At 41.1% G+C, this 27,893-nt stretch overlaps 1 protein-coding gene across 8 annotated transcripts in view; it reads right to left on the reverse strand.

Annotated features, from left to right (window-relative positions):
- Positions 1-6,565: 6,565 nt before the first annotated feature.
- The window catches only part of ZNF577 (zinc finger protein 577), a 30,510-nt gene continuing 9,182 nt past the window's right edge, over positions 6,566-27,893 (reverse strand). For 6 of the 8 annotated variants that reach the window (XM_045988263.1, XM_045988262.1, XM_045988257.1 and 3 more), the window contains 3 exons: positions 26,202-26,328; positions 25,838-25,933; positions 16,025-19,921 (listed from right to left, as the gene is read on the reverse strand). In XM_045988263.1, the coding sequence (XP_045844219.1) occupies positions 18,567-19,921; positions 25,838-25,933; positions 26,202-26,235 (1,485 nt within the window). In that variant the 5' untranslated portion in view covers positions 26,236-26,328 and the 3' untranslated portion in view covers positions 16,025-18,566. Of the gene's footprint in view, positions 9,522-16,024; positions 19,922-25,837; positions 25,934-26,201; positions 26,329-27,533; positions 27,574-27,893 lie in introns of those variants that run through there. The other 2 variants (XM_045988264.1, XM_045988258.1) reach the window with 2 other exon arrangements.

Genomic DNA, 27,893 nt, shown 5'->3' on the forward strand with positions numbered 1-27,893 from the left:
TACAGTCTGATAAAGGCCTTCTGCCGTATTCTTTTTCTACAAGTCTCTCTTTGTTCTTTAGGCCCTTTATATTCTCAAAATGTTTAACTCACTTTGTCAGCTTCCACCCCCCACGCCCCAAAAAAATGATCGGGATTTGTACTGGTACTGCATTGAATCTGTAAATCCTTTAAGTGACATCTGTACAGTAATAAGTCTTAAAATCCATGAACACTGTGTATCACTCCACTTAGTTAAATCTTCTTTAATGTCTCAATAAAGTTCTGAAAAGTGTTTCTTATAGTAGTCTTATACGTTTTTATTAGTCATTTCATGATATCTGAAATTTGTAATGCTCTTATAAAGATATTTTACAATTTTATTGCTGAACTCTCTGTTGGTGGTATATAGAAATACAGCTGATTTGTATATTGATACTATGCCAAGTAAAACTGATAAACTATCTTATTCTAATCGTTTGTGACTATTGTGTTATAAATTTTTAAAACTTCGTATTTTCCCACTGCCTCAACATCCCCACAAACAGACCCAGAGTACACCAATTAGGCAACCAGGTGTATCCCTGTAATAATGTTCATCCCTGCACAAATTCCTCTTCCTATCCTTCTGTGTGACCTAGCGCCATTCAAACACCCCACTGAAATACCCTCCAGTCTTTTCGTGTGTACTCCCCCCAATAGGGCACTTCCAATAGGAAGTACTCCCTGACCCTCAATAAGGGCATTTACTCAAGGATCCTTGCTCTCACCTCATTTCACTGGTTGAGACCGATCCCTTGGTACTCTCTCCTGAGCAACCTCCTCTCAGCAAGCAGTGACTCTGTGTCTCAGGACTTGTGAACATAAAAAACGTTTTTCTTGCACCTCTCCTGTGTCACCTTCTCATGGCTGCATCTTGCTGATAATTCCCTAAAGGAACATAAATCAGTTATTCTAGATTTTTTACAAAAGGACATATTCTATTTATTTATTTATTTATTTATTTATTTTACTTGACAGAGAGAGCCAGAGAACACAAGAGGGGGAATGGCAAAGGGAGAGGGAGAAGCAGGCTTCCCGCAGAGCAGGGAGCAGGCTTCCCGCAGAGCAGGGAGCTGGAAGTGAACCTGGCTTGATCCCTGGGATCAAGACCTGCACCAAAGTCAGATGCCCAACCAAATGAGCCACACAGGCACTCCCATATTCTCTTTAAATAGTGAGTTTCCCCCATCCTTTTCCATTTTAAACCTTTATTTTTCCCTTTACACTGGGTGAGACCTCCAGTCCGATGTTGAAAGGGTGTGATGATGCAATATTGTCTTCTTCCTGATTTCAAAGTTTCTTTAAGTATGATGTTTACCAAAGATTTTTGTAAAATCCCTTTATCAAATTAAATATTGCCTATGTGATTAAGTGTCCATAAAAAATATATCTATAAACAAGGGCCTAGCTGGCTCAGTCAGAGCAGCAATTTCAGGGTAGTGAGTTCAAGCCTCACACTGAGTGTAAAGCTTACTTAAGAAAAAAATAATCCAGGGCGCCTGGGTGGCTCAGTGGGTTGAGCTTCTGCCTTCGGCTCAGGTCATGATCTTGGGGTCCTGGGATTAAGCCCCACATCTGGCTCTCTGCTTGGCGGGGAGACTGCTTTCCTCTCCCTCTCTATATCTGCCTGCCTCTCTGCCTACTTGTGATCTCTGTCTGTCAAATGAATAAATAAAATCTTTTTTAAAAATCCATAAACTACAGAGAGCTTCCAGGTTGGTGAACATATCCATGTGCCAGGAGGATGGTGCACTCCAACTCCACAGGGAGAGAGCTCCTGCCACTGGGGACCCTTCTGGACCTCACTCTTCAGCTAGACCTAAGTGCATGATGTATTTACTTAGCCTCATTGCCTAAAGCATTCAGGGACATCTTGGCTGTTTGGGAAGAGTTTTGAGGTCCTTACAGCAAAGAAAATATTCCCTGGGCAAGGAAAAGGGAACTGCAGAAGAGACTCTAAGGATGTCTCTAGCAAAGGAGAAATCTAGAGAAGTGAAATTGACTCAAGAAAGAACTCCAGGAGTGTCTCTGTGAACAGATCTAGACCATAGAAAATGAAGGGAGGGGTGTTTACTGGGATAAATAGGCTTCTGGGATGTTCTGTTGCTTGATCTGAGTGATAGAAGGTAGTTGTTCACACATAGCTGTTGCCATTTTATGTTAAACTGATACCGGCCTTTGTGACTGCTCTTTTTTTTTTTTTTAAGACTAGTTATTTATTTGACACAGACACAGCGAGAGAGGGAACACAAGCAAGAGGGAGAAGCAGACCTCCTGCTGTGCAGGGAGCCCAATTCAGGGCTTGATCCCAGGACCCTGGGATCATGACCTGAGCCAAAGGCAGACGCTTAACGACTGAGCCACCCAGGTGCCCTGTGTGACTGTTCAATATACTTTTCTGCATGGTATATTTTACAATACAAATGTTTGAATAATTACACATACTCCACTTTACACAGCTGGAAATCAAATAGAATGAATAGCTTTTTAGTTCTTCTATTTATTTTTTTTAATTTTTAAAAAAGATTTTATTTATTTATTTGACAGAGATCCCAAGTAGACAGAGAGGCAGGCAGAGAGAGGGGGAAGCAGGCTCCCCACTGAGCAGAGAGCCTGATGCAGGGCTTGATCCCAGAACCCTGGGATCATGACCTGAGCTGAAGGCAGAGGTTTAACCCACTGAGCCACCCAGGCGCCCCTTAGTTCTTCTATTTTTTTTTTAAAAGATTTTATTCATTTACTTGACAGAAAGAGATCACAAGTAGGCAGAGAGGCAGGCAGAGAGAGGGAAGCAGGCCCCCTGCTGATCAGAGAGCCCAATGTGGGACTGGATCCCAGGACCCTGAGATCATGACCTGAGCCGAAGGCAGTGGCTTAACCCACTGAGCCACCCAGGCGCCCCTAGTTCTTCTATTTTAAAGACGACTGCTTATCACTACATAATACTGCATCCAATTTAATAATCATCCTAATAAACCATTAAAAATTCTGATGTCCCCAAATTATTTCTGTCCAACTTTATTTCCATGCTTCCATCAAACATTTTATTTTTATTTTTTTTATAATTTTAAAAAAATATTTTATTTGACAGAGAGAAATCACAACTAGGCAGAGAGGCAGGCAGAGAGAGGGAAGGAAGCAGGCTCCCCGCGGAGCAGAGAGCCCGATGTGGGGCTCGATCCCAGGACCCAGGATCCTAGGACCCTGGGATCATGACCTGAGCCGAAGGCAGAGGCTTTAACCCACTGAGCCACCCAGGCGCCCCTCCATCAGACATTTTAAAGAAAAAAAATGACAAAGCATCAAGATAATATTAACACTTATGCAGTATTGTATTTATTTGTTTGCCTTCTATATGAAGCTGAAAGCCTCTACATGACTAGGTCAAAGTCATATAAATCTTCTCATCATCAGTATCTTGGGTATGTGTCATGTTTTAGACATCCATATATCTTTGTTTAAGTTAAATGAATAGATTCTTTGAAAAAAAATTGTTGTGAGTGCATCATTAGCAATTTGAGATTTTTTTCATTCATCATTTAGGAGCAAAATCTTGGTGCTTGGGGATCTCGAAGCAACGATATTAGAGGGCTGAGGGTGGGACAACATGCCAACAGAAAGCCGATAGTGTTCTGCAGCCAAAGGTGAGATTTGAAAAAACAAAAAAACATTATAAACTGTAAGAATAGAATTGGTGAAGTAAAGAAAAAAATGAAGATGTTCGCTAGGAGCAGGGTGGTTCGAGTGGCTTTTGCCTCTGGTGAGAATTTGTGGGCATTTCTGAGGATGTGAATATGCCTCACTCTCTGGTGGTGTCCATGAAGAGAAGTACCATATATACATTGGATCCAATCATGACTCCCATAAATACATCATCTGGGAAAGTCATTAGAATTGTGTATTTTGGGGCGCCTGGGTGGTTCAGTGGATTAAGCCGCTGCCTTCGGCTCAGGTCATGATCTCAGGGTCCTGGGATCAAGCCCCGCATCGGGCTCTCTGCTCCGCAGGGAGCCTGCTTCCTCCTCTCTCTCTGCCTGCCTCTCTGCCTACTTGTGATCTGTCAAATAAATAAGTAAAATCTTTAAAAAAAAAAAGAATTGTGTATTTTGTGGTACTAGATATTTCAGGAGTTTTAGAAGATTATCCTGTATCTTGGTAGAATTGTGAATATGCTGAAGAGCTTCTAACAGCATAGGAACAAAGACACTTCTCAGCAGGTTGGAGATCCAACATAGGAAGCAGGAAGAACCGATGTTCTTCCAAGCTCTGTATTTGAGCCCCATCCACCCACAAGTTCTGGGGCTGGTGGTGACAGCCTGAAAACTGTTTAGGAGGGAAGTGGTGCAGAGAAAGGCCTGAGGCCATTCTATGGATATAACAGACCAGTTTACATCCAGTGTTGCCCAGGCTGGGTGATAGTCCCCAGGTTAAGTATTGTCTGGGGGAATCCCCTTGTAGAGAAGAACCAAGAAGGCGGCCACAGCCATGCTGGTGAGAATCAAGTGTATGGGCCTCCATGCATGGCCTGTATATGATGTGGAAGCATAGGATGAGAGAAGAAAGGTATTCCCCAGGACCCCAATCCCAGTCTGGACCAAGAAAAGTCATCAGACATCATTCTCTTGGGGTCATGGGAAGAAGCAGTTCAGCAAAGAGACTGAAGGTCATGAAGTTAGAATTCAGTATGACAGCACAGGTCACAGACTTGTTCCAATATACCCAGCTCTGAGTCCCCTGGCAACTCCCTGGACAGAAATTACATTTCTGGGACGAGCACTCCATACCAGTGAACTCAAAACTGCCACTCAGAGTAGCCATTTTAGCATGCTTCTGTTTATGCTTATACAGCCACACAAGATGGTTCTTTATTTAGTCGATTTCCCAAATCCTTAAGTGTGCATGTCCAGAACATAATCTCAAAGGTAAAGCCTTATCTTTCATTTCAAAAATTTCCTTCAATACCTACCATATGCCAAAAGAGGTAGATCCTCAGATATATCAAGATTAACCGAACTGGATCATTATACCTAAGGGCTCACAGCCTAATGTGGGAGACACATATATAAAATAAAAAAATACAATATAAATTATGCCATGAATGAAGGATATAAATGCTTTGTGGAAACATGTATCATGAATTCCAACACTTAGTAATTCTGTGATAATATACATAAAATTATATTTTTATTAATTCAGTAAATTATTAAAAATAATTCATATGTATATACACAAAGAAAAGAATAATGTAAAAATATGACAGAAAAAAGTTGATATGCATCCTCTCTCTCATTTCTAGGCTTACTCCTCTTCCCGGAGATAACCACAGATCTCAGGTGTGCATTCTAGCAGTTTTCTTCCTGTTTTTTAAAAAAATGTATGTATGTGTGTGTATGTGCTTTAGCAATAAGTAATAAATGTAGGACTGAATGTGTTGCTTATATTTAGAAATTTAAAGTATTCCTCCTCATAAAACATGGGCCAAAGAAAAAAATACTAGAAATATGGCAGTAAAAAAAAATATGTGAGACATACACCAGGAATGAAAGAGCAGGAATTTTATTAATAAAATAATAACACTAAAATTCACCATATATGTTTTATTATTATAAAATTCACTTAATATATCTAAGAAGAAAATTCACATGACTGTCACCATTGATGCTAAAAATAGCTTTTGACAAAAATCAACATTATTTTTAAAAAACCACTCAAGGATGTAGGAGTTTAGGATGCTTCCTTAGTGTGATAATGTATTTATATACTAGCACTTTATTGGTACTCAACTGAAGCTGCATATTGATCAAGTATCCAGAGAATCCTGCTGGACTCTTATTATTCTCTATGGCTATCTGTGGATTCTCCTGTCATTCCATCTAGGCAATCAGGTTATCTGCAAATAATGACAACTTTTTTCTTCATTTGCAATAGTAAGCCTTTTCATTTGTATTATTGACATATTGTGCTGGTTAAGATCTCCAGCTCAGCTCTGCTCGGCAGGGAGCCTGCTTCCTCCTCTCTCTCTGCCTGCCTCTCTGCCTAGTTGTGATTTCTCTCTGTCAAATAAATAAAATATTTAAAAAAAAATGATCTCCAGCTCAGGAGAGATGTTGCAGCAGACCTCACTGCCAAACAACTAGGGAACATCTCTCAAGTTTTGTCATTCAGTGTAAAGGTAGCTGTCAAGTTTGGTAGCTAATATCTATTAAGATGAAGAAGATATATTTGCATCTGCTTTGCTAAGCAGTTATTTTTTTCATTAATTACCATTGATATTTATCATTTAATTTTGCATTATCATCGCAAGAATGCTGGCACGCAAAATGCAGATAAAAATCAACAGTTTTGGGGCGCCTGGGTGGCTCAGTGGATTAAGCCGCTGCCTTCGGCTCAGGTCATGATCTCAGGGTCCTGGGACCGAGCCCCGCATCAGGCTCTCTGCTCCACAGGGAGCCTGCTTCCTCCTCTCTCTCTGCCTGCCTCTCTGCCTGCTTGTGATCTCTCTCCCCGTCAAATAAATAAATAAAATCTTTGAAAAAAAAAAATCAACAGTTTTTGCAATAGTACTTTTTCCAAGTATATTCGTTATTGATGTAAAAATATACATAAAACAAAATGAGCATTTCGAAGTATACAATCCAGTGATGTTTACTACATTCACAATGTTATGCAACTACCACCTCTACCTAGTTCCCATTTGTATCATTCTAAAAAAGAAACAAGCAAATCCATAACCATTAATCAGTCAGTCTCCATGCTCTCTTCTCCCCAGGCCCTGGAACCCACCAATCTGCCGTCTCTATAGATTTACCTATTCTCCACATTACATATAAACAGGAATACAAATGTGGTCCTTTGTTTCTGGCTTCTTTCAGTTATCATGTTTTTGAGGCTTATGTTATAACATTCAACAACATTTCACTTGCATAGGTAATCAGTACTCATTATGGGTATCTATGTGAATACATGTATATACACACACGTACCACATTTTGCTGATCCATTCATCCACTGATGGACACTTGGATTACTTCCACCTTTTGGTTATTGTGAACAGTGCTGCTGTGAACATTCACGTAGAAGTACTGAAGTACCTGCTTTCAATTTTGTTCAATATATAGCTGCGGTGGCACTCCAGGGTCATGTGGTAATTCTATATTTAACTTTTTAGAGGAATTGCCAAATTGTTTTCCACAGCAAGTGAACCAGTTTCCAATCCAGCTATGTTCAAGAATTCCAACTTCTGCAGTGTTATCCTTAATATTACTAAATACTGGGCATTTTAGGAAATGCTAAGAGAGAAAATGTTTCTAGTGCCCAAGGACATGTTTTCATAACAAATCCAAACTTCCTGCATTATACAGCACTTGCAATAAATATACATGAACACACATGTGAACACAAGTCTTTTCTCCCCCTTTGTCTCATATGTTGCTTATTTTTTAGTATTCCATGTAAATCTTTTATCACTTTTGCATATCTAAGAAATAAGGCTCTAGAACAATGGCGGTTTCAAGTAGTGATAGTTCATCACACTTGGCAGAAACACTTCAAAAGACAGTAAAAATAAGGACAGCAAATTTATGCAGTCTAATGCTTTAGAATTCTTACTAAGTCAAATTATATATTATAAGGTATTCTGATTTATGAGGAAATAGAACATTTCTATTTCCATGAGATTTTATTACTTAATATTTTATGTCTAATAAAATTTATATTACAAGCATAATATTTAATAAATTTTATTAACTCCTAAAAATTATGTTCCTACACGTAATCCCAAAAAATAATAAAGTCAAATACGATGTACAATGAGATGTGATTTTTCTTGGCTTTTCTGCACTCACTACAACAGCAGGGTCCCTCCCCTGAATGAATATCCTAATGTATAACAAATGTGATTTGAAAAGAATGATTTCCCACTTTCACTGCATCCACAGGTGTTTCCTCCTAAACACATAGCCTGTGAGTTTCAAATGAAATTTTTGACAATCTCTGCATTTACAATGTTTCTCTCTTTCGGTGCCATCCCTGCGGTATACTGAGAGGAGTCTTCAGATGAAAGGCTTACAGCTTTCATTGCATCTAGAAGGTTTATTTCCTATAGAAGTTCCAGAATGGTCTACTATAATCAAAGTGTTCATGACATTTCCATTTTATATGAATTCTCTGAACAGACAGGACTAATCAAAAACTATTTCTCACGTTCCTATAGTCATTGCATAGAGAATTTTCTCCTATGCTGAGTTCGCTGATGATTAATAAGAGCTGATTTCCGGAAGAAGGCTTTTGGACATTTGTTGCACCCATAGGGCCTCTCTCCTGTTTGAGTTCTCCGATGCCCAATGAGAGTTGACAAAGTAGCAAATGCTTTCTTACAATCACAGCATTCATATGGTTTCTCTCCTGTATGAATTCTCTGATGTACAGTGAGATAGGATTTAGCTGTAAAGGCTTTATTACAGACATCACATTTGAAAGGCTTCTCACCTGTATGGGTTCTCTGATGTATAAGGAGAGTTGACTTACAGGACAAAACCTTTCCACATTCACTGCATCCATGAGATTTCACTCTTGCATGACAATTTTGCAGATGGTTAGTGAGACCTGACTTCTGGAAGAAAGCCTGCTGACATTCACTGCAGCCATATGGTCTTTCTCCTGTGTGAATTCGCTGATGAATCATAAGATGTGCCTTAGTGGAGAAGGCTTTCTCACAATCTGAACATTCATATGGCTTCTCTCCCGTATGAATTCTCTGATGGACAATAAGATGTGCATTCGATGTGAAAGCTTTATCACATACACTGCATTTGAAGGGCTTCTCACCTGTATGGGTTCTCTGATGTATAATAGGAGTTGACTTAGAGGACAAAACCTTCCCACATTCACTGCATCCATGAGATTTCCTGACTGCATGCTGAGTTTTCTTATGATTAGTGAGATCTGACTTCTGGATGAAGGCTTGTTGACATTGACTACATCCATACGGTCTCTCTCCTGTGTGAATTCGTTGATGAATCACGAGCTGAGCCTTTTTTGAGAAGGCTTTCTCACAATCTGAGCATTCGTATGGTTTCTCTCCTGTGTGAGTTCTCTGATGTGCAGTGAGATGTGTCCGAACCATGAAGGCTTTATCACATACTCTGCATCTGAAAGGTCTCTCTCCTGAATGAGTTCTCTGATGTAAAGTGAGTTTTGACTTCCAAGGAAAAGCTTTCCCGCATTTACTGCATACATAGGATTTCCCTTCTCTATGATGAGTTTTCTGATGACAGATGAGTGCTGACTTTGTAATGAAGGCTTTTTGACATTGATTGCACCCAAATGGTCTGTCTTCTGTGTGAGTTTGTTGATGAGTAATTAGCTTTAACTTACTGGGAAAGGCTTTCCTACAATCACAGCATTCGTGAGATTTCTTTCCTGCACAAGTTCTCTGAAGCATGGTCACGAGTGGTTCATAAGAATTCACTGCACATTTATTCCATTCATATGGTTTCTTACCTAAAGGATTTGGGTCATAGTTAGTGAGCTCTGACTTCTGAGTGAAAGCCAATGTACCCACAATAGAATGAGCAAGATAATAAGGAAAGGTCCAGAAAAATATTTTTTCCATTTACTATAAAAAATAGTAATGAGACAATCAGTAAAATCTGAGTAAGCTCTGTAGATTGGATAATTGTTCTATATCCATACCAATATTCTGATTTTTTTCTTTTTTTAGTATTTTGGTTACATGGAAAAATTAACTTATTTTTAGGAAATACACATTCAAGTATTTCTGTATAGAGTTCAGAAAGGGGCGCCTGGGTGGCTCAGTGGGTTAAAGCCTCTGCCTTCAGCTCAGGTCATGATCCCAGGGTCCTGGGATCGAGCCCCACATCGGGCTCTCTGCTCAGCAGAGAGCCTGCTTCCCTTCCTCTCTCTCTGCCTGCCTCTCTGCCTACTTGTGATCTCTCTGTCACACAAATAAATAAATAAAATCTTTAAAAAAAAAAAAGAGTTCAGAAAAACAGTATGTGTATATGTGTGTGAATGGAATAATAGGTGGATAGAATGTGATAATGCAAATGTGGTAAAATATTACCACTTAGGGAAATCTACAAAAAAGAATATGTAAGGGACACCTGGGTGATTCAGTCAGTTAAGCATCTGTCTTTGGCTCAGGTCATGATCTCAGGATCCTGGGATCGAGCCCCATGTCAGGCTCCCTGCTCCACAGGGAGTCTGCTTCTCCCTCTGCCCCTCATCCCACTCATTCTCTCTCTTTCCCTCTCTCTCAAATGAATGAATAAAACCTTTTAAAAAAAGAGTATGTAAGAAATTCGTGTATAATTTTGGGATTTCTCACTAAGTCTAAATTGCTCAGAAATAAACATTTTCAATAGGAGAAAAATATAAAATAAAGGACCTTTATGTAAAGATATGTAGGAGTATTACTTATAACAGCCTGAATGTGGAAGGGAATTTGTTTTATGTTCACACAATGGCACCCTGCACAGTACTCTGGTACTCTCACCGATCTAGTGCTGGTTACACAGTATACTGACTATAAAAATTAACTGAGCTGTATCCTTATAGCTATATATTTTTGAGTATGTTATACTTCAAAAAATTTTTACATAAAAAAGCAAGCAAAAATTTAGGCAGGAGTCAGGAAATGCTCACATGTGGGAGGAATTTGGATATTCCTAATAGTAACAGGATGCCATTCAAGGTAATAGTGGGAGAGAGATGACATGTCCTGATTTTCACTTTAAGAATGTCATCCTGTGTGTATATATATCAGTTATCACACTAACGAGGTCTTAAGTATTGTGACATAAATACTATTTTTAGGATTGTGGACTGTGCTTGGGACAATCGGTAAAGACCTGCTATGGCACATATCACTTTTTTTTTTTTTTTGGATTATACTTTAGATCTTTCCTTCTTTTCTCCAACTCAGAAGACTGTTATTTCCATATGATGGCTTAATTATCTTCCATACACAGATAATTGTCAGAAACTGAGGTCTTTATAAGCCTGCATGTTTCTAAAGTTTCTTTTTGTCTTCATGAATTTTGGGGGTGAGAGGATGGAACAATTGACTTCTATTACTTTTTAAAAATAAATAATAAAAAAAGACCAAGAAATCTGGCTATTACGTGGAGAATAGAGAGAAGCAAGAATAAAGAAGTGAGAGCATTCTCAAGAAAACTATAATAACTTTGGCAAGAGACAATGGACGTTGGGGCTTGGGTGAAACAATAGTTACAGAAAGGAGTAGAGGACCTCCAGATACAATGAGGAGGAAGTACAGACTACACGCGCTGATGGACTGGATTTGTGGTGTGAGTGAGAAGGGGAACCAAGAGTGACATGACATTTGAAGTAGCTACTAGATCTCCAAGTGCAGAAATGAAACACATAGGCGAATGTGTATGAATAAAAGAAGTCTAGGTTGGAGAGAGAAATTTGGGGCTCATCAGCATATAAATAGTATTCTTAAGGCCATGAAAATGAATAAACCACACTAGGAACAAATGATAGAAATAGGCAAGGACAAAGCTTCATGATCTCTGACTCTGGAGACTTTTGAAGATGCCCAGAGAATGGACAAGGTCCATCCATCAAGTGCAGACAATGACCAGAGAAAGATGCCAATATAAGTCTTGAACAAATATCTGGTAGAGGCAGGTTAGAATGAAGAATCTCGACTTCTCATTTAAAGATAAGCATAGTTAACCCCTCTTACTGATTCTTTTTTTTTTTTTTTAAGATTTATTTATTTGACAGAGAGAGATACAGCGAGAGAGGGAACACAAGCAGGGGGAGTGGGAGAGGGAGAAGCAGGCCTCCCACCAAGCAAGGAGCCCAATGCAGGGCTTGATCCCAGGACGCTGGGATCAGGACGCAAGTCGAAGACAGATGCCCAATCAACTGAGCAACCCAGGCGCCTCTCTTACAGATTCATTTCTAATTCATTATGCAACAGACAACAAGCTCTAATATATTAAGACACCACCACTGTGGTCAACATTCCCACCTTCTTAGCTTGTTTTGATACATTCAGAGAAGGCCCACTGAAGTCAAAAACCTGAATGTAGGATAAAAGACTTCTGTGTTAACTAGAATTGTTACATCCCTTGCTCAGGTAAAAGGGGTGAAAATAAGAGCTGCTGAGAAAACAGGAAGGGGCACTGCCAGAGAGGAAATAGAAGAGGAGGTTTGGAAGCTGTACAGGAAATATTCTACCCAACATAAATCAATCCAAAGAGAGAAAAAGAGGTGCACATCTCCCCGAAACACCAGGTAGAGAGCCTCATTAATGTGTCTGTAAGGACCCCTAAAGTCTGACCCTTGTTAAAATGTGTTCGGAAGAGGTCATCCCCTCATGGCCAACTATGTTACTTTCAAAGTCTCACATCTTGTTCTCAGTTGCTCACTTACCTGAAAAGTACTGACATTGCATTTCATTTTCTATGCTCCATGACTCTTCTCTGTGCTCAAAATTAAGGACCATATCTGGCTTGGTAGCTGGATAGCCTGTTCATGGGAAATGACAAAGACTGGGACACTTATAATTGGACTTGGTGGGAACTATCTAAGGAAAAGCATGAAAGTGTCAGGAATTGACACAGTTTCACCTTGACAGATCAAGTATCTACCGAAGGTGAGAGCACACAAATTCTATCTGGGAACAGAAGACAGACTAAGAATCTATTGCCTATAAACTGAACTCCAGTATCTTTTTTTTTTTTTTAAAGATTTATTTATTTGACAGATAGAGATTACAAGTAGGCAGAGAGGCAGGCAGAGAGAGAGAGAGGAGGAAGCAGGCTCTCCGCTAAGCAGAGAGCCTGACGCGGGGCTCGACCCCAGGACCCTGGGATCATGACCTGAGCTGAAGGCAGAGGCTTTAACCCGCTGAGCCACCCAGGTGCCCCTGAACTCCAGTATCTTGAAGCTCTTTGGAAGCCAGGGCAACTGAAAAAGGAAAGGCTATTGTCTGTGACACTATGTGCATGACACATAGCAATCATCTTTAACTTTTGTCACAGATTTCTAGAATTCTCCAACATCATACCCAGACAGATATAGATTCTTCTGAGCTGAACCTAGTAGCTGCCACTCTTCTCAAGGCAGCTGCTTAACCGATTAAGTCAGCCTGGCCCCCCTACATCATACATTCTTTTTTTTTTTTTTAAAGATTTATTTATTTGACAGATAGAAACCACAAGTAGGCAGAGAGGCAGGCAGAGAGAGAGAGAGGAGGAAGCAGGCTCCCAGCCAAGCAGAGGGCCCGATGCGGGGCTCGATCCCAGGACGCTGAGATCACGACCTGAGCTGAAGGCAGAGGCTTTAACCCGCTGAGCCACCCAGGCGCCCCCATACATTCTTATATATCTATTCACCTGCATTCCTTTAGCAAATTCAGTGGTCTACATTTCATTATTCTACCTTTTCCCTAATGCTGATTGTATGGCTTGTTCTTCCTTCAATTCTGAATTTAGGAATACTTGTGTGTTTCCACTTGTTATTTTTATAAATAAATCCATGCAAATCCATGATGACAGGGCAAGAAACAAAAACCCACCAGGGCCTTGGTCATATTTTCCTTCTTTGGAAATCATCAGCATTTTTAGTCTACTGTCTTTTCTGGTTCTGAATATCTGACAAGAAAGCTCTGATTAAGAGTAAAGGAGACAAGGGGCACCTGGGTGGCTCAGTTGTTAAGCCTCTGCCTTTGGCTCAGGTCAAGATCCCAGGACCCACATTGAGCCCCACATGGAACGCTACATGGAGCCCCAAATCGCATCCTGCTCAGCAGGAAGTATGTTTCTCCCTCTCCCACTCCCCCTGCTTGTGCCACTCTCGCTGTTTCTCTGTCAAATAAATAAATATCTAAAAAAAAAAAAAAGAATAAAGGATGCATTTCAATGACAGACTAAGCTTTTAGAGTTTTAGTAATTCTTTTTTTAAAAAATATTTTATTTATTTATTTGACAGAAAGAGAAATCACAAGTAGGTACAAAGGCAGGCAGAGAGAGAGGGGGAAGCTGGCTCCCCGTTGAGCAAAGAGCCTGATGCGGGGGCTCAATCCCAAGACCCTGAGATCATGACCTGAGCCGAAGGCAGAGGCTTAACCCACTGAGCCACCCAGGCACCCCAGCTTTTAGAGTTTTGACAATTATTCAACACCCTTCTTTTCATGAAGGATGAATTCCTTTTTTTAGAGAGAGCATGTGAGTGCAGGGGTTTGGGGTGGTGGGTGGGGAGGAGAGAGAGAATCCCAAGCAGGCTCAACACTCAGTGTGGAGCCCAACACAGGGTTCAGTCCCATGACCGATATCATGATCCAAGCCAAAATCAAGAGTTGGATGCTCAACTGACTGAGCCACCCAGGTGCCCCACGAAGGATGAATTCTTAAAAGTACAAAGCTGGGGTTAGAAAATAGAGCCCTCAGAGAGCAGACTAATCAGCCCACACACCAGCTAGGAATTTCTAGTCTACCTTCACCCCTAAAACACAAATATAGAGAAAGCTAAACCTGGAGTAACTGTTCCCCTATATAGAACTAGCATTAGGCAACTTGTTGTGGGACAGCTGATTCTGGACTTCTTCCCTGAGGTCTGGCAGGTTCTAAAATCTAGAGACCCAAGTTCTAGACTGGAAATCAAGACGAAAGTAGGTGGAATCTGTAAATCTGTATAGACTGTGTTGTGAGGTTCTAAAGTATGTAAATCAAATTTCTTTCCGCTGAAATCATCATCCCATTCATAACAATACTACTTCAAAATTGCTTGCTTAGTCTTCAAGGCACTACATGGCAGACATTGTTCTAGAAGTTTCCTGTTCGTGGCGACAGAGCTGTTAAGAGGAGGCGAGGACAAAACACTCCACAGAACACAGACTACTGAAGTTTTTTCTGGGGACCAGGAGCAGAAGGGATGGGATAAAGGGAACAGTAAGTTTCAGTAGGACCCACAAATTCCCCTCCCAAGCTCCTAATATGGGGTCCATCTAACCCCCCAGAGCAGGAGGAATGAGGGCAAATGCCTCCCACACGAGAGCTCTCTAGAGCCATCTCTTGCTGCAGCCACACAGCAGGAAAGACCTACCAAGATGACCTTGTCCAAGCTGAGCCACAGGATGAGCTTGGAATCGACCCAAAGAAAACCAATTCCGTCACATGCTGCATATAGAAGCTCCAGTCATCTTTAATAGGGTCTGACAGACACGCTCTTTAATAGCTATTTGAACCCAGGCAGAATTCGCATGTGAAGAAAAACAAAGGCAGATGGATTGCATGTCCCAGACCCCTGTGGCAAGAAGCACTAGCCACTAACTAGGAAGACAATATATCCCAAACTGCACCTTCCAGAAAACTGTGACTCAGCACAGGTGCCTCAGTTCCCAGAAAATCCAGAGGGACTAGAAAGAGACCAAACTATACTTCCCAACTTCAGCTGGGCTTGGGTCTCCTCCTCATGGGATCTGGTCCTCACTGATGGAAATCATCTCCTTCTGACCTCTTCCTGGAAGGCTGAACAACCTAGGCTTGGGGCTCCAGTGAGTAGACTGGCCTCATCTACCCCTTTGCCCATGTGGAAAGAAACCCCACAGTAATTTTTATAATCCATTTACTACAACATTCTTAAGCAGACAGAATATTTATAATAGCCGTTTTGACATCATTTTCTGTTAATTCTGTCACCCAGGTCAATCCTGGGTCTCTACTGACTTTTTGTCATGTTTATAGGTCCTAATTTTGTTTTGTTTTTTTGCATAACTTGGTAAGATTTGACTAGATGCCAGACATTGTGATTTCCACATTGTTGGTTTTCTCAGCTGATGGACTGCTTTCTCTCTCTCTCTTTTTTAAAGATTTTATTTATTGGACAGAGAGAGAAATCACAAGTAGGCAGAGAGGCAAGCAGAGAGAGAGAGAGAGGGGCGGGAAGCAGTCTCCCTGCTGAGCAGAGAGCCCGATGCAGGGGCTCGATCCCAGGACCCTGATATCATGACCTGAGCTGAAGGCAGTGGCTTAACCCACTGAGCCACCCAGGCGCCCCTGCTTTCTCTTCTTTAAATACTACTGGGCGTGGGTCTGGGAAGCAGTTAAACTGCTTGGATACAGTTTGGTTTTGTAGCAGCTTGCATCTATCCTTTGTCAGGAGGGCTCAGAGCAGCCATTACTCTAGAGCCAATCTGAGTGATTCACTGAGGCACTATTTTTCTGAAGTTCCACTGTAACTTTCCAAATATTGGGAGGGGTTTCCATTCCAACTGGTGGAAACAAATTACTCCCAACGTGTGTAAGTTCCAAGGACAGTTCTGCCTGTTCGTTCCAGTGGTTCTTCCTCCAGCCCAGGGAGCTTCCTCACACATATGTGCTGATTACAACTTCAAATCATGTGGGGGACTGGGTTCGCTTTGGGTGCAGCTCTCTCCTCTCCTTTAATCTGCACCATAAATTTGAGCCACCTTGAATTCTCCAAACTCTAAACTCTGCCTTAGTTCAGAGAGACTGCCAGGATCTGATGAGATTCCCCCCTCCCAGACAGAATGGAAACTCTGTCCAGGCTGGGGTAGTCCTAAGACTCCCTTCATTTGTTTCCTTTCTTTCGAGTTAGCTGTGCTGATCTCCCTATTACCCTATGTCTGAAGACAGGCCATTCATATATTTTACCTATTACTTTTTGTTATTTAATGAGTGAATAAACATGAAACATTTCCTGTTAAACAAGAAAGGTTGTTGGAATTGGCTGTGATGAATTCTGCTACTTAGATGCATTATGAATATGCATTCTACACTCAGAATAGATGTTAATTTATACAATTTCAGAATACATACAATTACATTTGGCAGCATTTGCAGCACATAAATCTCAATTCCTTTAGAGCATTTATGAGTTCTTTTCCAATACTGATCCTTTTATTTATATATCTTAATAGTATTCCTTGCTGTCACATCTAATGACACACGTGTAAGAATCCCTGATTGTAGAAAAAAGTTACTGTATTTGGACTGTAATTATCAAAGATAATTACTTCTCTGTGAACATGCTTCTCTAGATTTATTTAATGGCTAGGTAGGAATATCCTGTAGTATGAATACTCTGACATCTAATGTTTTCGTGGTAGACAGAATGGACTCCCAAAGATGTTCATGTCCTAATCTCCAGACCCTGTAAATATGTTACATTATGTGGTAAAAGGCATTTAAAGTTAAAGATGCAGTTAGGTATTTTAGGGCCATGTGAGTTGTGTCTAGAATTTCACAGGCTCACAGAGAGGAATTGTACCTCAGGACAAATCATATCCAGAGCCTCAACCAATTCTTGATTTAGAGCGTTTAAACTCAAGAGTTAGATGGAATTTTAGACTTTGAGTCGGTACTGTAATAGGTTGACACATCTGAGGTGCTGAGAGAGACTGAATGTATTTTTCATGTGGAATGGACACAAATAACTGGGTGCCAGAGGGTGGTCTGAAGGAGGCAGAATAATGGCCCCCAAAGATGTCTACATCCTAACCTCCAGGACTTGTGAGTATGTCACAGTATAAGGCAAGGGGAATCAAGGTAGTAGGTGGAGTTACATTGCTAATTAGCTGATTTTAAGATAGGGAGGTTATCCTAGATTACTTGGGTGGGCCCAGTGTAGTCACACAGGTCCTTAAATGTAGGAGAGGGAGGCAGGAGTCAGTGTCAGAGTGATGGAAGAGTTGATCAGCCACTGCTGGCTTTGAAGGTGGAAGAGGTCTGCAAACCACAAATTCAGGCAAATTCTAGCAGCTGGAATGACAAAGAAAAACGGGTTCTCCCTGGAGCCTCCAAAAAGAAATGTAGCCCTGTCAACCTTTTGTCCAGCAAGACGCATTTCAGATTCTAGACCTCCAGAGCTGTAAGATAATACTGTGTTGTTTTAAGCCACCAAATGCATGGTAATTTGTTACAATAGCCATAAGAGACTAATAAAGTTGTAGCTCCATGTTCATCACATTCACAGGTTTTTGCTACATAACACAGGATTTCATTTATTAGAGAAGTCCTTCCCAGATTCCCAAGATTCAAAATTGTGACACATTCGTTAGTTTGGCAATAGAATCCCCACCTTAGAATTTCCATCTTTTATTGTGGTCAGGGGTTTCTCCTTCCTATGAGTTCTTCCACATTTTACTGAAAACGTTGTCCATATTCGGTGTCTCTAGAGGTATGTTTCTACACTTCTCTGATGGGATGAGGTAGAACTTATCACTGAAAACATCATTACATTCTTTCCTAATGTTCTGGTCCTGTGGGAATTCTCTGATACCAACGGAGGTATCGCCTCCAGGAAAAGGTTTTCTCACATTATCTGCATTGCTGCCCAGTGAAATTTCATAGAAATTTAATTAAGTCTGAATTCTCACAGACTTATCCTCTATACCACCTCTATACCTCTATACCACCACTGCATCCCATAGCATTTATGTCCAAAATGAACTCTAACATATGCCGAGGATTCTTGCTACAGGCTTTTCTGATATCAGATATATTCTGGTACCAGCGATTTTCTTTCCTACACAATGTCTATAACATATAAGACATAATTTATCAAAGAAGGTGTCACATTCACTGTATTTGCAAGACTTATTCCCTGTGGAAATTCCCAATTACCTACTGAGGACTGACTTCTTAGAAAAGGCTGTTCCACAAACACTACATTTCTACCGCCGAGGAACTCATGGAGATTTAACGAGGGCTGAGTTCCCAAAGAAGGTATTTCCACAGGCACTGTGTTCATGTTGCTTTGCTCCTGTGCAAGTTCACTCATGTACAAAGAGCTAGGACTTCCTGAGGAAGGTTTCTCTGCCTTCAGTGAATTTATAGCTTTCTCTCTTGTATGAGTTTTCTTATGTTTAATGAGGACTGACACGTGGGCAAAGGCTTTGTCACATTCGCTGCACTCATACGGTCTCTCTCCAGTATGAGTTCGCTGATGCTGAATGAGCTTTGACTTGCTCCTGAAGGCTTTTTCACACTCGTTGCATCCATAAGGTTTCTCTCCCGTATGAATTCTCTGATGCTTGGTCAGGTCCGACTTGAAAAAGAAAGTTCTTCCACATTCACTGCATTTATAAGGCTTCTCTCCCGTGTGAAGTCTCTGATGTGCAATGAGGTATGCCTTCTGGGAGAAGGCTTTCCCACACACACTGCATCCATAGAGTTTCTCTCCAGTGTGAGATCGCTGATGTCTACTGAGCCGGCACTTCCGGCTGAAGGCTTTGCCACATTCACTGCACCCATAGGGTTTCTCTCCTGTATGAGTTCTCTGATGTACCATGAGCTGCGACTTTCTGGAGAAGGCTTTTCCACATTCATTACATTCATGGGGTTTCTCTCCAGTATGAGTTCTCTGGTGTTCAGTGAGCTGAATCTTCCTCATGAATGTTTTCCCACATTCATTGCATCCGTGTGGCTTCTCTCCTCTTTCAGTTCTCTGATGCCTAATGAGCTGTGCCTTCCTGGAGAAGGCTTTCCCGCACTTACTGCATTCATGTGGTTTCTCTTCTGTATAAATTTTTTGATGTTCATTGAACTGTGATCTAGTGCCACTGGGTTTCACCCATCCATGGCATTTAAGTCCACTAAGAGTTGTATCCTGCTGGATGTAGACTGATGATTTCCCACATCCACTAAACTCATCAGAGTCCTCTCCTGCATATCTTCTATTCTGAATAACAAAACCCAAATGTGGTTTCAAACTTTTACAATGTGAGCCAAACTTATTGTGTCTTTGTGTTAAAGGAATAAGACTTTCACATAAATTGGAATTATTTCCAAGTGCATATCTTTGCTGATCTCTTTCCAAAGTTTTACTCTCATTTTGGTTTTCTGGGTGCCAGTGCATATGGTCAATCTCCCATATCTCTTCTAGGAAAAAGAACAACGAAAACATCCATGATAATTTTAAGGGGGGAAAATGTAAAAAAAAAAAAAAGCGCCATGGTTTGGGCTAGCTCTTTATAAGATCCCTGTCTAAGAGAAATATGCCCTATGTTCTATGAAAAAAGACAACATTTTAAAACTGCAAAAGGAAGAACAGCTACTTTAGAAACAACAATGGATAGCCTACAATGAATAAATATAACTTGGGATTCTTCTTTCCAAATAGGACCTTGCAAAATGGAGACAAAAGTAAAAACAGAACCACACTATGATTGGAATAAAACAAAAGAAGACGAAGGGGATGGATCCATTCACCCGACAAATATTGAATGTGCTGGTGTTTGGGAATATATTACCATATGATATTTAAACATCAGAATAAGGGGCGCCTGCATGGCTCAACTGGTTAAGCGCCTGCCTTCAGCTCAGGTCATCATCCATCAAGCCCCGCATCCCGCTCTCTGCTCGGCAGGGAGCCTGCTTCCCCCCCCCCCCCCCCCCGCACTCTCTCTGCCTGCCTCTCTGCCTACTTGTTCCAAGAAGGAACAACCAATGCAAAAACCCAGAGGCAAAAAACTTAGGCATGAACAAGAAATACAAGAGAGGCTGGTGTGCCTGGACTATCCTGAGTTTAAGTGAAGTGGAAATAGTTAAGTTTGAAAAGGGAGGAAGAATTGAGAACATATAGAAGATTTAGTAAGACCTTGTTACAAATTAGATTTTATGCTAAGAGCAATGGCCATAAGCTACTGAATATTTTTTGGAAGGAACACAACCCACTTTGAATTGGTATTTCCCAAAATACCAATAATCCCATGGCTGTTGTATGAAGAATAAACTGGAGGTATGAAGTTGTTGAGAGGATACACGGGAGGCTACTGCAGAGTTCAGGCAAGAGGTAACAGCAGCTTCAGCATAACTGACCACCACAGAGATGGAGAAATGTACAAGAACAAGGACACAGTACAGAGAAGGGAAAGACAGTGATAAGAGGAAAGATAAGCCTCACTGTAAGAATGAATGCAGAGGAAGAAAAGGGAATCATCCAGGATAGCTTCTCAGTATGTGGTTTACACATCTGGATAGCTGCTGGTGGCATTTAATAAGCTGAAGATGATCAGGGAGAGAGGTTTGGCATTTGTGAAGAATCAAGTGCTCCATTTTGAGGGACACATCAGGTCTGAGATAATATACACATTCAAGAACAAATATGATGTTTCTAGTTAGATCTATGTGTGTGGAGAAAGTTCTAGACTTCAGATACCATTTTTTTAAGTGGGCATGGAGTTCAATGCAGGGCTTGAACTCATGGCCCTGAGATCAAGAGCCAGACACTTAACCAACTGAGCCACCCAGGCACCCCTTCAGATACTAGTTTTAAGTCACGAGTACATAAACAGTACTTAAATATTTGGACTACACAGAACCAAATGAGATACTACAGGAAGAATGGAGAGAGAAAGAGGAAGACCCAGGGAAAGAATTTCATGGATTCCAAGTCTTAAGAGTTTTGGGAGAGGCATCTGAAAATAAATCCAGAGACATCAAACAAACACTAATCAAACATAAAACAATGTGGATTTTCAAAACAGGGGTGGAATTGGAAAATCAGAATGCAGGACCTAAAGCATCTCATCCCAAGACTACTGAGGTAAAATATTCAACAACTGCCTTGTTACTAAACCTTTCCCCTTTCACTACACCTGCACACCAAAACTAAACTTACATAAAACACCAATCACCTATTAAGAGTAATACTGTAGGGCGCCTGGGTGGCTCAGTCGGTTAAGCGTCTGCCTTCAGCTCAGGTCGTGATCCTGGGGTCCTGGGATCAAGCCCTACATCGGGCTCCCTGCTCAGCGGGGAGCCTGCTTCTCCCTCTCCCTCTGCCTGCTGCTCCCCCTGCTTGTGCTGTCAAATGAATAAATAAAATCTTAAAAAAAAAAAAAGAGTAATACTGTAGTGAATACTTCAATAGCCTATGTAAAAATGATACAACCTCAGTCCAATATATCGACACATATATGTCCACCTAGAATTTAAAAATAGGTCCTCTAGGGCACCAGAGTGGCTCAGTCAGTTAGGAATCCCACTCTCGATTTTGACTCAGGTCATAATCTCAGGGTTGTAAGAACGAGTCCCGCAACTGGCTCCATGCTCAATGTGGACGCTGCTTAAGATTCTCTCTCCCGGGACGCCTGGGTGGCTCAGTAGGTTAAGCCTCTGCCTTCAGCTCAGGTCATGATCTCAGGGTCCTGGGATCAAGTCCCACATCGGGCTCTCTGCTCGGCGGGGAGCCTGCTTCCCCCTCTCTCTGCCTGCCTCTCTGCCTACTTGTGATCTCTCTCTCTGTCAAAGAAATAAATAAAAAAAAAAAAAAAAAAAGATTCTCTCTCCCTCCCTGCCTTCTCGCCCTGCTCATACACATGCACATTCTTTCTCTAAAAAGAAAAAAAAAAAAGGTCCTTGGACCATCTGCCCTTGTCCCACAGAAGAGTACAGTTGTACTGACTGGTGGAAACATGACCTTCTCTACTTAGTTTGGTCATACTATAACTGTGTACTGTGCTGTTCAATAACATCTACAATCTTGGGAATGTTCTGTACCTGTGTTTTCTAATATGGTACCCAACAGTCATGTGTGGCATTGAGCACTTGAATGTGGGTGACCAGAGTGGCAGTGAAACTGAATTTTTAATTTTACTTAATGTCAAATTTATATAGCCATACGTGGCCAGTGGCCAACACAATGGATAGCACAGATATAGGTCATTTATATCCATATAAACCATATCTATATTTGCCATTATAATCTACTTGACATACTCATCCCCAAATTTTCTTTTTCAACTAATGCCACATTCTTTCTCATTCTGTTCCTACATCATCTCTGTCATCCACCAATTAAGAGATTCATTCTCCATCCAGGAACAAAACATCAACCTGCCTTATCTACCATTTTTCCTAGAACTCTAAGCTGTAGCATTCTATGTTTCAATGCTACTACCCAGCTACCAAGCAAGACTCAAGCAAGCTATCAAGCAAGGCTATCCTAAATAGCTCTATAAAGTTAAAACAGAACGAAATTCACACTTTTTTAAAAAAAGATTTATTTATTTATTTGACAGGAAGAGACACAGCGGGAGAGGGAACAGAAGCAGGGGGAGTGGGAGAAGGAGAAGCAGGCTTCCCGCTGGGCAGGGAGCCCAATGTGGGGCTCAATCCCAGAACCCCAGCACCATGACCTGAGCCAAAGGCAGTCCGCTTAATGACTGAGCCACCTAGGCGCCCCAAATTCACACTTTCTAAGCCAATTATTAATATAAAATCCACAAGAACCAGCCATTTCCTTTCACATAGTCTCCTACCGGCCAACCTGTTAAGAATCTCCCACATTGCCTTCCCCATTTCCATCTCCAAAATCTTTTTACTGACTCATCATTTTGATTTGAAACTCAGCTATCTTTCTTACAGAACTTATTTTATCATTCTTCCAAAAAGTATTTTATTCTCTCTGTAACATTTTACCAAAGCTCAATTTCCTCTAATTTTGCAAAAATAGTCCCTATCTATGCCTCACAATCAAATGCTAAAAATTTTTAGAATTTTAGGCACCAATGTCAACCCTTTGCAACTGGGACTTTGAAACTCGGAAGGTATTTCTGTCCTTCACTAGATCCAACTTTCAGAGTGCAGTAGGGTGGCCATTCTTCAATGACAGGGATCCAAGCATAGCTGGTCTAGCAAGCTTATTTCCAACCTCATATACTCAGGGCACTCCCCATATCTACTAGATTAGAAACCAAATCTCAAGAGACAAAGCCAGTGGTTTGAAAAAGTTCCCGTGTAGTTTACGCACATCCCTGATTTAAAAACAAAATTTAAGAACAAAACAAAACAAGACCTACTTTCAAAATGTGAGGAACGGATGCAAGCAATGGGGTCAGTGAATGATTATGTAGTCTACAAGCAGGAAGGAAGAGTAAGACAGAGACCTTTTCTTTATATGGAAAAAGAAGCCTCATACCCACCAGTAAAACAACACAATAAAACGTGTGGTCATGACTGAGTCAGTGTAGTGTAGACACAAAGTACAGAGAAATTAGAAAAGACAGGAGTTCCAAGTGTACCCTGGAACTTGTGGAGATAAAAAGAGCTCAAGGTGAAAGGCAGCAGTATCTGGCTGTAAAAATGCAACACAATCAAAGGCACAGATGTCACTCCTCAGCTCAATGGACATTATATGACCTGTGGTATTCACTAAAATGTATCACTTCCTTCTCTTTGGAATAAGGTTGTCACTTGTTTCTGGGACATTTTCTGACCTTCCTCCTACCACAGCCCCAAAACTTCTCACTCTACTCCTCAGCCTCTAAATATACGCAGACCTCTTATTTTTTTAACCAGTTCTCATTCATCCTGTTTTCTTATCACATTCCGCTGTTTTAATGCCCCCTGCACCGAGGAATGCAGCCGTACCATTAAAAGGGCCTAAACTGAACAAGTGAAAACAGCCAATGCTGTGCAGCAACTGGTGCAGTGCAAGACTAAATGATCACAGCCTCCTCCGAGGTGGGAACTGAGGGTATGCAGTTCTCAAAGACTTTTCAAAACAATAAAATCTAATAAACATAGCAGAGACTGTCAGAAATAATACAGAAAACTGAAGGCAACTCAGTGACCAAGCACCTCACGTGTACAGCAGCACAGCAGAACCTAAGTAAAATGCACTAGGAGAAAGAGGATTCACCAGGAGGAGAAATGATCTCCGGTTCCAACACTAAAACTGAAGGAAAGAGGACTTCCCAGGATCATTATCCTTGGTGCCAGCAAAATACAGAATTAGAGGTCCGATCAGACTACAGAAGGGGAGATGTCAACCTGGGAATAACTGTCAGAATACAGAGAGCTTAACTCTTCAAATATACTCAAATACACTCGATGGCAGTGAAGACATTATCTGAGAGGAAGGAGGACTCTGTTTTGCATACAGGAAGGACATCAAAGGGCAGCTGTGCTGTGGCTGGCAACATACAGGGGGTTACACTGCAGATAGACGTTAGTAGAAGAGGGCAATTTGGGACTTTCCAGCAAAGAGCAAAGAGCTTAGGCCTTGAGAATGAATGAAACTTTTTTTTTTTTTTTTTTTGACAGACAGAAATCACAAGTAGGCAGAGAGGCAGGCAGAGAGAAGAGGAAGCAGGCTCTCCGCTGAGCAGAGAGCCCCATGCAGGGCTCGATCCCAGGACCCTGGAATCATGACCTGAGCCAAAAGCAGAGGCTTTAACCCACTGAGCCACCCAGGCACCCCTGAATGAAATTTTTAATATGAGAATCAAGCAAAACATTAAAAAAAAAAACCCACAAAAACCAAGAGCCTAGAAGTTAAGGAAGCAGAGGCTGATTAAGTAAACACAGGTGCCCTAAGGGACAAGGTACGTGTAGTTTTTAGATGAGCTCAGGTGAGGCAGGTTGTCAGGGAGGGATTTTAGCCCTTTCTAAAGAGGTGAGGATGGGCAGAAGATGAGAACTGTGCCAAATGCAAAGCCATCTATGAGGGAGCAAGTCGGTGAGGAACAGGAGGCGGGAACGCTGCAGAAAAGGAAAGGGAGAAGACCTGCACAAGCTGGGTAGGAGGGAACCAGGTACGAACTCTGGATCCTACAAGAGCCAAAACTGTAATCAGATCTAGAAATGAGGGAAAAAAAGGAAGACCTCATCCTTTAATAGCAGGCAAAGAAAAGCCCAATAAATAAGATACAGAAGGGAGTTGCTCAGATTTCTGTGTCACCAACTGGTATAAGAAAAGTTCTCCACACACTTCCAAAGTGTTGACCTTTCACTGGCCAACTGGAGTTTTATTGTCCTTTCTCCCCATGTTCTTGGTTTTCACTCACTCACCTGGACAGCTTTGACTCCGAGCTGCTCCCTCTACCATCCATGGTGGTTCTCCTTGCAATGACTTGAAAAGTGAATCTGGTTTGCTAGCTTGATAACCTGTAAATGGGAACTCATTAAAAACTTGGCACCATGTATTTAAGCTTGGGAATCTGTGAAAACTGGAGAAAGTCTGTATATCATTTATACTTCAGTAAAGCAAAATCCTTCTCCTGGGGAAGGGAGAGCATATACACCCTAGCACCAAAGAGGAGAATAAGTCTATTCCCTACAGTGCGTTAGCCCAAACCAGGAGATATTTCACAGACAATACCGATTTTATCGAATGAGGAAGAGAGGGCACAAAGGATTGTAATGCTGTCCTCACCCACTGACACCAGGTTCCTATAGTTTTCCAACATCACGTCCCAGTACAGATCCTTCTGAGACGGAGCCAGTAACTGCCACTCCTCCCAGGAGAAGCCCACAGCCACATCCTCGAATGATAACGGTACCTGTAACAACAAATGCCAACGCAATCTAAGGTTGGACAGATGGTGCAGGAAAGAGGGACAGGAACACATTCTAGTTATTTTCCCATGATAAGTTATGCCTGTGAGTACTTCACATACCACAGGACCTTGTGTCTTAGTTCATTTGGGTTCCTGTACCAAAATACCAGAGACCATGTAGCTTATAAAAACAGAAATTTGTTTCTCATAGTTGTGGAAGCTGGGAAGTCCCCGATCAAGGAGCCAGCATGGTCGCATTCTGGTGAGGGCCCACTCCCTGGTGCAAAAGCCCCACTTGCTTACACAACATCTTTGGGGGTTAAGATCCCAACATATGGATTTTGTGGGGACACAAACCTTCAGACACCACCACCACAGAATTCTATTAATTAGTTCTTCTTAGCTTAAAAGAGTATTACAATAATATTTGAAAAAAAAAGTATTTGCAGAGACAAATCAATCAAGGAAGAATGCTCATTATTTGTAACAGGGAAAAACTATCCATAGCTACATGTCCATCAAAAACTGATGGGAGGGCGCCTGGGCGACTTAGTTGGTTAAGTGTCTGACTCTTGATTTCAGCTCAGGTCATGATCTCAGGGTTGTGAGACACAGCCCTGTGTCCAGCTCTGCACTGGGCATGGAGGCCGCTCAAGATTTTCTCTCCTTTTACCTCTGTCCCTCCCCACCATCTGCATGCATTGTGCGCGTGCTCTCTCCCTCTAAAAAATAAAATGAAAAACGTAAAAAAAAAAAAAAAAAAAAAAAGCAGTTGAGGCTATACTGCAGTACCTCCATGCTGTAACATTACTACACAAACATTAAAATCAATTTGGTAAGGGGCGCCTGCCTGGCTCAGTGGGTAGAGAATGCAACTCTTGATCTTGCAGTTACAAGTTCAAGCCCCACGTTGTGTATAGAGATTACATAAAAATAAAATCTTAAAAAAAAACAATGTGGTAGATGTAAACCTATTGATGCCAATGATTTTCAAGGCACTCTCTTAAATGAAAAACAGTCAAGTCCCCAAGTTATATGTATAATATGATCCCAGATGTGTGAAAAAATCTTAATAATATATATAATTATGCATGTATAATTATATATTACACATATTTATGCATATAAAAATGTGTATAAATATATACTATCACATGTCAATTATACAAAAAGATTGACTGCAGACCCAAACTATTAACATCTGTTACCTCTTGGGTTCAGGGTTGAGCAGGAAGAGGAGAAAGTGGATATTCTCTTTTGGTATAAACACTTCTTTATGTTTGAATCTTTTACATGCAAATGTAGCCATGCATCATGCTAAGTAATTAAAAACACAAAATTATTCCTAGACCAGGAATAATTGACTCTGCCTTCATTCTCTAAACCTATGGTTAAGAAGGTATAAAGGAAGCATTGCTACTATCTGTAGTCTGAGCTATTATCGAAGAGTGGAACTTTCAGCTGTCTTCTACCAAATGACAGAATTCGTCTTTTTTTTTTTTAAGATTTTATTTATTTATTTGACAGAGAGAGAGAGATCACAATTAGGCAGAGAGGAAGGCGGAGAG

Source organism: Meles meles, chromosome 19, assembly GCF_922984935.1.
Source record: "Meles meles chromosome 19, mMelMel3.1 paternal haplotype, whole genome shotgun sequence".
In the NCBI taxonomy this organism is placed as follows: Eukaryota; Metazoa; Chordata; class Mammalia; order Carnivora; family Mustelidae; genus Meles; species Meles meles.